The 13,678-nt window shown below is 36.5% G+C and overlaps 1 protein-coding gene across 2 annotated transcripts in view; it reads right to left on the bottom strand.

The window, feature by feature from the left end:
• The window catches only part of LOC106139600 (uncharacterized), a 40,035-nt gene that overhangs the window by 5,493 nt on the left and 20,864 nt on the right, over positions 1–13,678 (bottom strand). For both annotated transcript variants that reach the window (XM_060952310.1, XM_060952311.1), the window contains exons 12-19: positions 11,049–11,151; positions 9,851–10,043; positions 7,949–8,168; positions 7,061–7,246; positions 5,672–5,876; positions 5,023–5,176; positions 4,064–4,246; positions 786–920 (exon numbers count right to left, since the gene is read on the bottom strand). In XM_060952310.1, coding sequence (XP_060808293.1) covers positions 786–920; positions 4,064–4,246; positions 5,023–5,176; positions 5,672–5,876; positions 7,061–7,246; positions 7,949–8,168; positions 9,851–10,043; positions 11,049–11,151 — 1,379 coding nt within the window. The remainder of the gene's footprint in view (positions 1–785; positions 921–4,063; positions 4,247–5,022; positions 5,177–5,671; positions 5,877–7,060; positions 7,247–7,948; positions 8,169–9,850; positions 10,044–11,048; positions 11,152–13,678) is intronic.

The following is a 13,678-nucleotide window of genomic DNA, read 5'->3' as shown; positions in this document are numbered from 1 at the left end:
CAAAATCCGTTGCGTAATTTTAAAGATTTAAGCATACCTACAGACAAACAGACTAAAATAGCGACTTTGTTTTATACTATATAGTGATAACGATTATAATTAATAATTTTTAGCTATATTTTTGTAAATAAATTATAAACTCATTAAGTTAATGCATTTTGCCTCTTAAGAATTTTATATGTAAGAAAAATTACTATTGACAGTAATTTTCTTACATATAAAATTCTCGTGACACAATGTGCATTCCCGTACTCCTCCAAAACGGCTTGACCGATTCTCATAAAATTTTGTGAACATATTGAGTAGGTCTGAGAATCGGCCAACATCTATTTTTCATACCCCCTTAGTGATAACGGTCCACCCTTAACATTTTTTAAAACAAGAAATTACTTTAAAATTATTTATATGGCAAAACAATGTTTGCCGGGACAGCTAGTTTTTCTATATTAATAGTTAGAACGTTATAAAAAATATGAGTTTGCGGCGTGTCGTTTGAATTTCGAAAATGAAGAATGATGTCTGCGCGCGCATGACGCCGCTCTTCAGAATATAGCCAAGCCAATACATCAAGCTCTTGTTCATATCGCACGTTCTCGTATCGATCGATCAATGAATAAATGTTTAATACGTTCTGTATTAAACATCTATTCATTGATATCTCTTTCGGTCTTATATTTGTTAGAAGGTTGTGAAACTAAAACCTAAATTCGAGGCTTCACAGTCCTTCTACAAGTTGATATTTAGTAACCTAGTGATATAAACTAGTAGTTTGTACGTCAACTCACCATAATCAATGTACTCCAGCAGATACTTGTTCTGCGCCACATTGGTGCGTTTCACCAGAGCTCTGTAGAACAAACCGTCCGTATATTTTCCTATGACGGTGTCACCTTTTTTTGGCGGCTGAGACAGGGGGCTCGCTGCGGAGAAAGGAAACAGTTTATACATACGTATAACATACATATGGTCACGTCTATATCCCTTGCGGGGTAGACAGAGCCAACAGTCTTGAAAAGACTGAATGGCCACGTTCGGCTAATTGGCTTAATGATAGAATTACATACGCATAATGACGTCTTCATCCCTTACGGGGTAGACGGTGCCATCAATCTCATTTAGGCGGAGGGCTAGCAACCTATCACTATTTGAATCTCAATTTCATCATCAAGCCATACAGCTGAACGTAACCTTTTAGTGTTTGCAAGACCGTTGGATCTGTCTATCCCATAATGAATAAAAATATATGTATGTAGCAAAACACAAAATTAAATGGCAAGACGCTGACGATGCTTTTAAAATTAAGAACCACACGGCACAAAGAGTGGCGACATAGTATTATGTACTTATACTATTAACCCATAACGCGTCCTAGTTCCTAACCGAGGCACTAACGTAAAACGGCACGAAGCGTCCTAGTTCCTAACCGAGGCAATAACGCAGTCTGTTGTCTTTGGTATTTTTTTTCAATCATTTAAATATCATTGGTCCGCCCAAAACTTGTGTAACAACCAACAGAAAGTCTTTGTCCTTCGTTTTTTATTTTTTAAACCAATGACAATCAACAAAAATTTTGTAAATAAGAACATATTCGTGAGTGAAGTACGCGACAAGACAAGTGCCTTCCGCCATTATTATTTTCATTGAGCGGTGTGTAAAATTTATTAACGGAATTATGTCAAAATCTTTTAGAAGGAAAGTGTTTGTTTAATGTATTACATATCAAATTACAGCTTATTAAATAACCTATTTATTAACAATATTTGTTCTGGCCTAAATTTATGATTTAATGTCGAGAAATCGACATTACTTTTACGAACTGAAATCGAACTACGATCGACAATGTATTCATTCGTTTTCATATTTATTCTATCAAACTAAGTAGGTACCATATAAACTATATAAAGTTTAACGTAAATTTACTCAGCTCTCTGGGTTTTTAATTAATTCTGTTGAACTAGTTATAATATAAACAATAATTCGTAATTATGTGATTTCGATCGTCCATATTGTTCATTGCATGGCATTGACCTTGTAATATTGCGATGGCGATTGAAGTCGGTTAGAAAGTACCGTTCGCAAAAAGTTTTGCAAATTTGTTTAATTATTTTTTCTTTTAAATATTATTTTCACTTTGTTTATAGTCAAAATGTTTCTTAAAATAAAATTTAAACCACTTTAAAAATAGGTCTTATTATTTTATCGAGTGTGTGTTTAGTGGTAGGCTTACGTTTATGTGGCGGAAGTTGTAAATTTTAATTTAGGGTTCTGCACTTAGACATTGACCAGGGTTCTCAGGTGATCTGTATTTTTCATTAAAAAAATGTGGAATGGCTATAATGTGTATTATTAAATGATTGAAATTATCATTACTCCCTGATTTATTTATTTATTTAAAACTTTATTGCACAAATTAACAAAAAATATGTACAAAGGTGGACTTCATGCCATATGGCATTCTCTACTGACTAGTCTGATGACTGACTTACCATCAGACCAAACTGTGATAGCAAAATGGTGCGATAAAGTACAAATTATCTATTACTAGCTGCGCTCCTGGGCTTTGGTCCGTGGTCGTGAGAATTTCGGGATAAAAATTAACCTATATTTCCAGGTAATATTCTACCTATATATTAAATTTCATCAAAATCTATCCAGTATATTTTACGTAAAAGAGTAACGAACATCCATCCTTACAAAGTTGCATTTATAATATTATAATATTAGTAGGATGGAAATATCCAAGAGGATGTTGTTATATAAATGTAAGTAGTACCTACCTATCGCTACACAAATCTCAAACTCACGTTCGATCTATGTGATTTGTTCTTTTTTTATTATAGCCCACGGCTCCGCCCGTGGTAAAAAAGGAGCTCCTGAAGGTTTAATTTGTCTCTGTGACAATTTCATCAAAATCTGTGCAGTAGTTTCTGGGTTTATTCATTACAAACAAAAAATAAAACAAATCTATCGCGGAGAAGCGTTATTCGGCTAGGCGGAAAACAAGGAGACCTTAATTTTTTATGAATACTAGTGTAAAAAATATATATTATTTATTCGTTAGTTAAGCTATCTGAATATGTTTTTAATAGTCAATTTATTGTGTGGTATTTTAATTAGATTTAGGAGTTAAAATACGACACCCGAATTCTGGTGTATTACAACATTTATACTGAATGGACCCACATAAATTATTCGATACTTAGCAAGAAATATGGTCGATTCATTCACTAAAACACGTTATGGATTTTATTAAAAAAAATACACACAAAAAACTTGCGTAAAAATGACACATTACGATTGAATTACATTTTTGTTGCTAACGGTATGTTGCTCGATTCGTGGCTACGCACCCCGCCCGCACCCCTTCTTCGCCAACGGTCGAAATTGACAGTGTCCGACGGCAATTGTTTATCGTGTGTCATTTGCATAGTATATAATTAATAAACAATTGAAGAGTGATTGTCTGTGTTCAAGTGTTGTGATTATACTCATTCGTAGCGGAATTTACTTAGCTTTGTGTTATTGGAAAATATTTTAATGAAATGGGACTGAATTTCGTGCAATTAACGTGTAAAGTGTAAATGGCGGCCAAAAAAATGTCATCTTTAAAATGTTCGGGGCTACAGATGATACTTGAGGTATTTATTAGTATATAATTTTACTTTTATCTTGATGCTCGTTTCGTTATCTTTTTTTAGGTATACAGTTCATTGAATATAATTATACGGTTGAAGCACAAAGTTAACTTTTCTGCGGAAAGTCGGCAAAATTTTCATTGTACGGGACGTTACCGGAGTGTAGACTTTAGGAAATGCGGACGCGTCACGGGTTAAACATAATAAGTAAGACTTATTATATAAATTGATTATTGCAACGCATCCACCAATATGCCCTGCCTCTTTCAATCTGGATTTTACTTTCATCGACTGTAAGAAATCCCGATTAGGATAAGTCCACCATTGTACATATTCCTCCAAATCCAACAACTGTTTTCAATCACGTTTATAAACTTTTTATGTGCAATAAAGATTTTACAAACAAACAAACAAGCAAACCGACCCACCTTTAGTAGCATACAGATACACATCCTGCAACACCTGGTCGAACTCCCTGACGGCGTCGGCGCCCGCCGGCCGCACGAAGGCTCGGTCTAGACCGGTCAGGTCCACGAGGTGAACCCTGCTGTTGTTGGTTAGCGGCGGCCGGGGCACTTCGGGGATCTGCGGCGTTTGGGGGGTTTGGGGGGCTGTAACAGAGATGTTAGGGACACGATATTATCAGGTCAGGTCAAGAGTAAGTAGTAGTAGTACATACATACGGCCTCTGTGGCGCAGCGGTAATGTGCTTGTCTGTGACTCCGGAGGTCCCGGGTTCGAATCCCGGCCTGGGTATGATGAGAAACGAACTTTCTCCGATTAGCCTGGGTCTTGGATGTTTATCTATATAAGTATTTATTATAAAATATATTATCGTTGAGTTAGTATCTCGTGACACAAGTCTCAAACTTACTTCGAGGCTAACTCAATCTGTGTAATTTGTCCCGTATATATTTATTTATTTATATTAATACATACATATGGTCACGTCTATATCCCTTGAGAAGACAGAGGCAACAGTCTTGAAAAGACTGATCGGCCACTTTCAGCTATTTGGCTTAATGATAGAATTGAGATTCAAATAGTGACAGGTTGCTGGCCCACCGCCTAAATTAAAAGAATCCCAAGTTTGTAAGCCTATCCCTTAGTCGCCTTTTACGACATCCATGGGAAACAGATGGAGTGGTCCTATTCTTTTTTTTTATTGGTGCCGGGAACCATGACAATACCAATATATAAATAAAAAGATTAATCAATTACACTTAATCAATCAATTTCACACGTCACTATTTGAACCTTAATTCTATCATTCAGGCCAAACAGCTGAACGTGGCCTATCAGTCTTTTCAAGACTGTTGGCTCTGTCTACCCCGTAAGGGATGAAGACGTGACCATATGTATGTATGTAGATTAATCAATTACATACCGAAAGCAGCCGACGCTTGTGGATATTCAACGTGGGGCACCCATCGTGTCACAGCGCCTTCGCCAACTGGAGCACCCGTCTCGATGTGCTCCAAAGACACTTTGTAGCCATTCGCCGTTTTGGCAATTAGCGTACATTTCAAGTTGTCGCCGACCTGAGTAGGAAACAACATACAATTATCGACAAAGCATTTAAAAGGATTTTATGTAAAATGTACGTGCAATTTAAACTTTCCGTGTGGTTCCCGGCACCAATACAAAAAAGAATAGGACCTAAACGATATAGACGTGACCATATGTATGTAAAAACCATATGTGTATGAAACTCAAAGAAAATGATGCAGTGTAGTTTGTTACCGCTTCTTCTGCACTGACGCTTTTGGAAGCGGCAATGAACTCAGGTTTAAGTTATTTATTTGACGTCAACCAATGATGTGAAACCAAAACAAAATGACAATTATTTAGTGATGTTAAAATATCTCATAATAACGAATAAAAGAATTGAATTGAATAAAATAATCGCCTAAAAGAAGACGACATCTATGGGAACGAGATGAAGTGGTCCTATTCTTTTTCCATTAGTGCCGGGAACCACACGACTCTCCCGCTCTGATAAGACTCAAATATTGTGATTAAAAACAAATACATACCTTAACATCATTAGCGTCCAACACGCAACAAAACTCAGGCATCTCCTCATATCGCCCGGTCAATCGTTTGGTGGCGTCGCTCTTCGTCAACTTTATGGTCTTGCTCGAGTCTATGAGCGCGGCTGTGTCTTTGCCCAGACACCGGGCGCGGTACCAGCCGCCGTCTTCGGGACTCAGGTACGAGAACAAATCACCCGGTGATGGCCTGATAGGAAAAAAAAGAGTAATATGAAAAAAGATTCTATAAAAATTGAATATTACATACATACATAACATACGGTCACGTCTATATCTCTTGCGGGGTAGACAGAGCCAACAGTATTGAAAAGACCGAATGGCCACGTTCAACTATTTGGTTTAATGATGGAATTGAGATTCAAATAGTGACAGGTTGCTAGCCCATCGCCTAAAGAAGAATCCCAAGTTTGTAGGCCCTTAGTCGCCTTTTACGACATCCATGGGAAAGAGATGTAGTGGTCCTATTCTTTTTTTCATTGGTGCCGGGAACCACACGGCATAATAGAATATTAAACTAACAATATGTCGTAGCTAGGCGATTAGTGGGCTGATTCCTAGCCTACCTATATCAATTTCTGGAGCCGGTGCCCGCTAGAACACAAATTATACCAACTATAATAAAATCCTAACTGGCCAGTGTCTGTACTTGAAATATATTGCTGAAAAATCAATATTAAGGGATCTATATTATGTCGAAAAGAAGCAAGAAATGTGATTTTTTTAAATTTCTGTGCCTTTCTGTCTGTATGTATACTCGCATCTGCCAAATCTAGTAAAAACTATCCAATGGTTTTTGAGTGTATTCGTAACAGAAATACTAAATCTGATTCCACTATTTCTTTTTAATATTCTGTTGTGTTATGTATAAAATTCTCGTGTCACAATGTTCGTTCCCGTACTCCTCCGAAACGGCTTGACCGATTTTAATTAAATTTTTTGAGCATATTAAATAGGTCTGAGAATCAGCCAACATATACTTTACATACCCACAAAATGCAAAACAACGTTTGCCGCGACAGCTAGTAATAAATAAAGAAATACTCTTATTTAATACATACATACAATCACGCCTCTTTCCCGGAGGGGTAGGCACAGACTACCTCTTTCCACTTGCCACGATATCTGCATACTTCCTTCGCTTCATCCACATCTATTTAATGTAAACCGCAAGAGATAAAGACGTGACCATATCGCACCTTTAGAATTATAGAGACTTCATGAGAATTATTAGAATTCTAAAGGTGCGATATGTATGTATGTATGTAATGTACTCACCCTTTAGAATTATAGAGACTTCTAGAGAATTATTAGAATTCTAAAGGTGCGATATGTATGTATGTATGTAATGTACTCACTATGTAATGTACTCACACAAAGTTATTCGGGTCCGCTTCGCAATCAACCACATAGGTCTCGCAGAGCGCCTGGTAATCGACTTCGAATTTGTCGTGCATAGACAAGCAGACGTAACCCGGCTTGTTCGTGGCGCACGATGACGTCACGTTGTCTACGGAGAGGAGGGCGGTGTCGCCGATAGGCAGCAACTCTATCACGTAACTGTGGAAGATGTATTAATCTATAAATACTAATGTTAAAAATGCGAAAGTTTGCGAGTATGTCAGTATGGATGTTTGTTACCCTTTCACGCAAAAACTACTGAACCGATTGCAATGTAATTTGGTATGTAGGTAGCTGAAGAATAACATATAGGCTACTTTTTATCGCGGAATTCCTGCGGGATTGATTGTTACGTTATGATTGGGTTTCCACGCGGCCTCTAGTAAGTTATATAAATAAAATGTTAAATTAAAGTACAAAAAAGAATAGGACCCCTACATCTTTTTCCCATGGATGTCGTTAAAGGCGACTAAGGGATAGGCTTACAAACTTGAGATTCGGTTTTTAGGCGATTGGCTAGCAACCTGTCACTATTTGAATCTCAATTCTATCATTAAGCCAAATAGCTGAGCGTGGCCTATCAGTTTTTTCAAGCTCTGTCTACCCCACAAGGGATATAGACGTAACCATATGTATGTATTAAATGGTAAATCTTGACCAGAAATATAGAATACCTCGCCATATTGCGGATTGCGTACATACATCTCCTTGAAAAAAGAATAGGACCACTCCATCTCTTTCTTATGGATGTCGTAAAAGGCAACGTATTCAATAGTTAGTTAGTTAAGAGGTTACATTTATTTTGTACTATACAAAAAATGCAACAGTTTAGAATACAAATTAAAAAAAAAATACACTTACTTTTTAGGCGCAAATTTCTTAGCGGGCGTGACGTCACTCACTTCGCCTGGCCTCTTGAAGTTGGCAGCGTTACGGCTTGAAACGTTGGCCACACTGGCTGCAGCTACTGGCTTAGACTCGGCCACTGGTTTAGGCTCAGCTACTGGTTTATGCTCAGCTACTGGTTTAGGCTCAATCGGTTGAGCCTTCACTTGTTTCACCTCGTCGGGTTCTTGGGTCTCTGAATAATAAAACAGAATCATTAAAAAGAGACAAAATTAGGCGATATCTTTACATAGTATAAGGTTAAGTCGCTTCTCGTATCTTTACCTATGTCTGTATGCCTAGATCTTAAAAACTAACACAATGGATTTTGATGAATGTGGCAACCTTCTTGGTATACGCCATAGCAACGGTTGCCATGATGTTGTTTGTTAGAGATATGTCAAAAATTAATTTTTATTGTCAAAGTTTCTTAATTTTTATTTTGAATAATACCTATAGACATTTTGAACTGATTATTTCTCTCCACTTTTCTCCTTCTACCTTCTGTAGGAATAACTAGCTTTAATAACTATACTTCCTACAATGAAGCTTTTTGTAAAAACCTGACTCACCCAATCCAGGGTCCATGGTCAAGGTCGCACCCTAGACTCCTCTCCACAGTGGTTAGTATGTAACCGGGACTAACGCTACAGAGAAAAAGAAGGTATTGTTTTTAAAAGAACAAACATACATACATATGGTCACGTCTATATCCCTTGCGGGGTAGACAGAGCCAACAGTCTTGAAAAGACTGAATGGTCACGTTCAGCTATTTGGCTTAATGATAGAATAGGGTACCGGACAATTTTTCAGATTGTGTTTAAAAATAATCTTTATTTATTTATATATCCATAAAAAATATTATTTTAAATAAATAAATCTTTTGGAGTATTTAAAAACGTCAAAAACGTAATTTATTTAAAATTGCCGCGAAAACAGCACTTTACGTCAATTCAGATCGCGTGACGTCAAATGTTTGAAAAACAAACTACAAGCCATATTACAAGTGATCAGTGCTTGGATAATTTAGTATTTTCTCGCAGATCTAGAAACATGCAAAACCCATAAATATCTTACCTTTAAAATCATAGAAAAAAAACATATGTGAAAATAACTTTGTAAACAATGAAACTAGTTTTAGGTTATGTTTTCGTTTGTAATTTCTTCAATCATTTCTGTTGTTAAGATAAACAAAAAGAGGTTGAAATACATATACAAATGTTTTCACGTTGCTAAATTCAGCAAAATAAGTGGCAAAGGAACTGCCGACCATGAAAATATCAATGTTTTGGGAGATTTCTATTGTCGGTTTGTAACCTTGTTCCATGATTTAAAGCTTGATAGGCGGCTTCAAGCACTTGCGACAACTTCTGTTATGAGTAAAGTCCTTCAATTCGTAACTAATTACGATTAAATATTTTTAGAAAAATGCAAATAAATCGTAGAATAACTCGAAATAACATACAAAGCAGTGTTGTTTACTTATCACTTATGACGTATGACGTCACCCACTGTGATTGGTGTTTGGGTTCTTACGCTGCACAGATAAAAAATATTGGATTTTTGCAACTTTATTTATTGATTTAAAATTATAAATCATTGTTATTTCTTAAAAATCTTTATTAAGTGATGTTCTTGTATAACAAACTTTATTTTAAAACACAACTTAGATTTTTTTTCGATTACTGTCCGGTACCCTATTGAGATTCAAATAGTGACAGGTTGCTAGCCCATCGCCTAAAAGAGGAATCCCAAGTTTATAAGCCTATCCCTTAGTCGCCTTTTACGACATCCATGGGAAAGAGATGGAGTGGTTCTATTCTTTTTGTAAAGGTGCCGGGAACCACACGGCACCGGTTTTAAAAAGAAAGTACTCACTGTTCCCCCAAACCTCTTCCACCTCCTGTTTAGGCTGCGGACGGCGCTCGTACGGCCTCCTGTTGTTGTTGTCGCGATTATTGATGTTGTTGTCGCGATTATTGTTGTTGTTGTTGTAACCGCGACCGCCGCGGTTGTTGGCTAAGTTGTTGTTGCGCTGCGGCTGTTTCGTGGTGCCGGGCGCCGTGGAAATCTAGATATACATTCACTCATTATAGGTCTATATGCCTTGCGGGGTAGACAGAGCCGGCGGCAGTCTTGAAAGACCGATAGGCCTCGTTCAGCTGTTAGGCTTAACGATAGAATTGAGATTTAAATAATGACAGGTATTCTAGAAATATAATTAACATACACACATACATACATATAATCACGTCTATATCCCTAGCGGGGTAGACCAACCAGTCTTGAAAAGACTGATAGGCCACGATCAGCTGTTTGGCTTAGTGATAGAATTGAGATTCAAATAGCGACAGGTTGCTAGCCCATCGCCTAAAAGAGGAATCCCAAGTTTATAAGCTTCTTTTTTCTAATGGTGCCGGGAACAACATGGCATTAATATATAATTATATTACATCAGGAATAAATGAGGCAACATATAATGACACTACGTACTGCCCAATAAAAAGAAGCAACTTGCACCTGCATAATCTTGCACAAGACAGATCTTATACTATTATTATAAAGCTGAAGTGTTTGTTTGTTTGAACGCGCTAATCTCAGGAACTACTCTGGTTCGAATTGAAAAATTATTTTGTGTTGAATATACCATTTATCGAGGAAGGCTTTAGGCTATATAACATCACGCTGCAACTATTAGGAGCAAAGAAATAATGGAGAATTGAAAAATATAGTGGGAAAATTATTCATTCTTGAGGGCTTCAATGATGCCCAAAATAATTATTCCACGCGGACGAAGTCGCGGATACAGCTATTGTTATTATAAAGTACTACATATCCACCGTAATACGAGCAGTCAGAGGAAGTATATGTCTTGTATTTTGTCTATCAAAGCTGTCGTCCTGTCTCACCTGCCACTAACTTCTTTATTCCTTACGGGTTAGACAGAGCCAATATGTGCCTAGAACAGATTACCTTGTTATTTTGTCTATCAAAGCTGTCGTCCTGCCTCTCCTGCCACTAACTCCTTTATTCCTTACGGGTTAGACAGAGGCAATATGTGCCTAGAACGGCTTACCTTGTTATTTTGTCTATCAAAGCTGTCGTCTTGCCGCTCCTGTCTCGCCTCCTGTCTCGATTTAGGCGAGTGTGGTCTGCGCAGCGGAGCGGGCGGTGGGATCCTGGACATTCATAAATAAATAAATAAATATATACGGGACATATTACACTGATTAAGTTAGCCTCGAAGTTCGAAACTTGTGTTACGAGATACTAACCCAACGATACTATATTTTATAATAAATAATTTCATAGATAAACATCCAAGACCCAGGCCAATTAGAAAAAGTTCGTTTCTCATCATGCCCTGGCCGGGATTCGAACCCGGGACCTCCGGTATCACAGTAAAGCGTACTACCGCTGCGCCACAGAGGCCATTAAATATTCAAGTTTTTTAGACAGATCCTACTAATATTAAAAATGCGAAAGTTTGTGAGTATGTGAGGATGTCAGTATGGATTAGTGATGTAACGAATGTTAAATTTTTCACATTCGCGAATGCGAATGCGATTGCGAATATTTATCTTCAACATTCGCGAATGCGAATGCGAATGCGAATATTTTAAAATTTCAAAAAAGCGCGCTTATAATGTTTGACAGGTTTGACGTTTAGTGTCGTTGTTCATTCTAAAAGTTTTGTTTCGAGGTTAGTTTTATGTTATTTTTTGTTAATTACTATAGATAAATAACTTGCAATTAAAACCAAATGTTAACATAACAAGTATTAAAAACTTTAGTTTAAAATAAAAATAATTATAATTTTGTTTTTGAAAAAAGGTTTATTTACAAATAGTTAAGTATTCGTTGTTTTGTTTTTTAAGTCTATATTTCATTCATTATGACGGAATGAAAAAATATACATTTAAAGCCAAAGGTTTTACTTAATACATTAGATATTTAAAGTTTAATAATTCTGTTTTAAGTAATTGTTAAGTTTTTTAGTAAATAGAAGTTGTAAACTTTACTTAAAAATGGTAGTAAAGCAGTAATATACTACTAAATGAATGCAAACCTTACATAGTTATAACAAGGCTGATTAATGTTAGATTTGATAAGATCTCTGAAGTTCTTCACTACATAGTATAAAACAAAGTCGCTATTTTAGTCTGTTTGTCTGTATGCTTAAATCTTTAAAATTACGCAACGGATTTTGATGCGGTTTTTTGTAACAGGTAGAGTGATTCAAGAGGAAGGTTTTTATGTATAATAACATCTATTAAATAATGGAGAAATATCTACTGTTATTTTCAGGGTTAATAATAATAGGGTTTTGATATATAAACATATTGATTTTTTCCGAATTTTGCACCCGTGCGAAGCCGGGGCGGGTCGCTAGTTTTTTTCATAAATGAGACTTTAATTTAGAATGTAGAAGTATGATTTATACGAAAAAAATCTAAGTAAGTGTAATCTATTGTATTATTATTTCATATGCATGCATATAATAATTTCCTTTTTGGTTATTAAAAACATTCGCTAAATATTCGCATAATTTTCGCGAATGCGAATGCGAATGCGAATATTGAAAAATATGCGGATATTCGCGAATGCGAATGCGAATGCGAATATCCGTTACATCACTAGTATGGATGTTTGTTACTCTTTCACGCAGAAACTACTGAACCGATTGCGATGAAACTTGGTATGTAGGTAGCTGAAGACCCAGAATAACATATAGGCTACTTTTTATCCCGAAGTTCCCGCGGATTGGATTTGAATTATGATAGGGTTACCACGCAGACGAAGTCGCGAGCGGCGTCTACTAGTAGTATAGATCACTGGAGGCCTCAAGTAGTATAGATTTTAAGACGGATATATAGTTTACTCGAGACCGCCCGCGACTTCGTCCGTGTGGAATCAAACCTGCAAGAACTCCGGGATAAAAAGTGGCCTAAGTTTTATTCTGGATCTTCAGCTACCTACATAAAAGTTATGTACGATCGCGTTCATATCTGCAGTCATAGTTTTAAAATTCTTACGGGTTAAAATAGCGTGCACTGTGGTTCCACTAGATACACACACACATGCATATTTAAAAGAATAAATATTCCTTCAAATGAATACGGTCTTTAATACCAATGATTACTAAGTAAAAGAGTTTATTATTCTATGACATATAACATAACAGAACAGAAAGAGACGGTAATCAACGATGGCCGAACTGGGCCCGATAATTGTCGATCGAAATATCGTCGTCTCTCATTATTTGCATAAGATTTGCCTATAGAGGGAAGCCTGCCAGACTTATGTCATTTTAATAAGGTTGAAAGTTTGTCTGCACTCGACCCTAACATAGGTAGTGGTTCCTTTGAAAGTTATTGGGTACCAATTTTATTACTTCGTGTGAGCAAGTGAGATCTAAGATATATTAGATAATCTCGCTTGCTCACACTCGCTTGTTCTAGTTACTAGCGTTACTTGGATTCCGAAGTTATTCAAGGATTTTTTTGTCTATTTTAGTGTTATTGACGATGACAATTTTTAATGTTTCAAGGTGCCATTTGAACTAAGTAACTGACTGACTAACCAACTAACTGATATCTAAGAATTACAATACCCGTGTTTTCAAACACGGAAATCAGCAAGATATATTAAACAAGAGGGAGCAAAATAAAACATTCAATAATTAAAATTAGTAAATTTTATTAA

Source organism: Amyelois transitella, chromosome 28 (genome assembly GCF_032362555.1).
Source record: "Amyelois transitella isolate CPQ chromosome 28, ilAmyTran1.1, whole genome shotgun sequence".
NCBI classification, from domain to species: domain Eukaryota; kingdom Metazoa; phylum Arthropoda; class Insecta; order Lepidoptera; family Pyralidae; genus Amyelois; species Amyelois transitella.
This window is presented reverse-complemented; position numbering and strand designations above follow the sequence as displayed.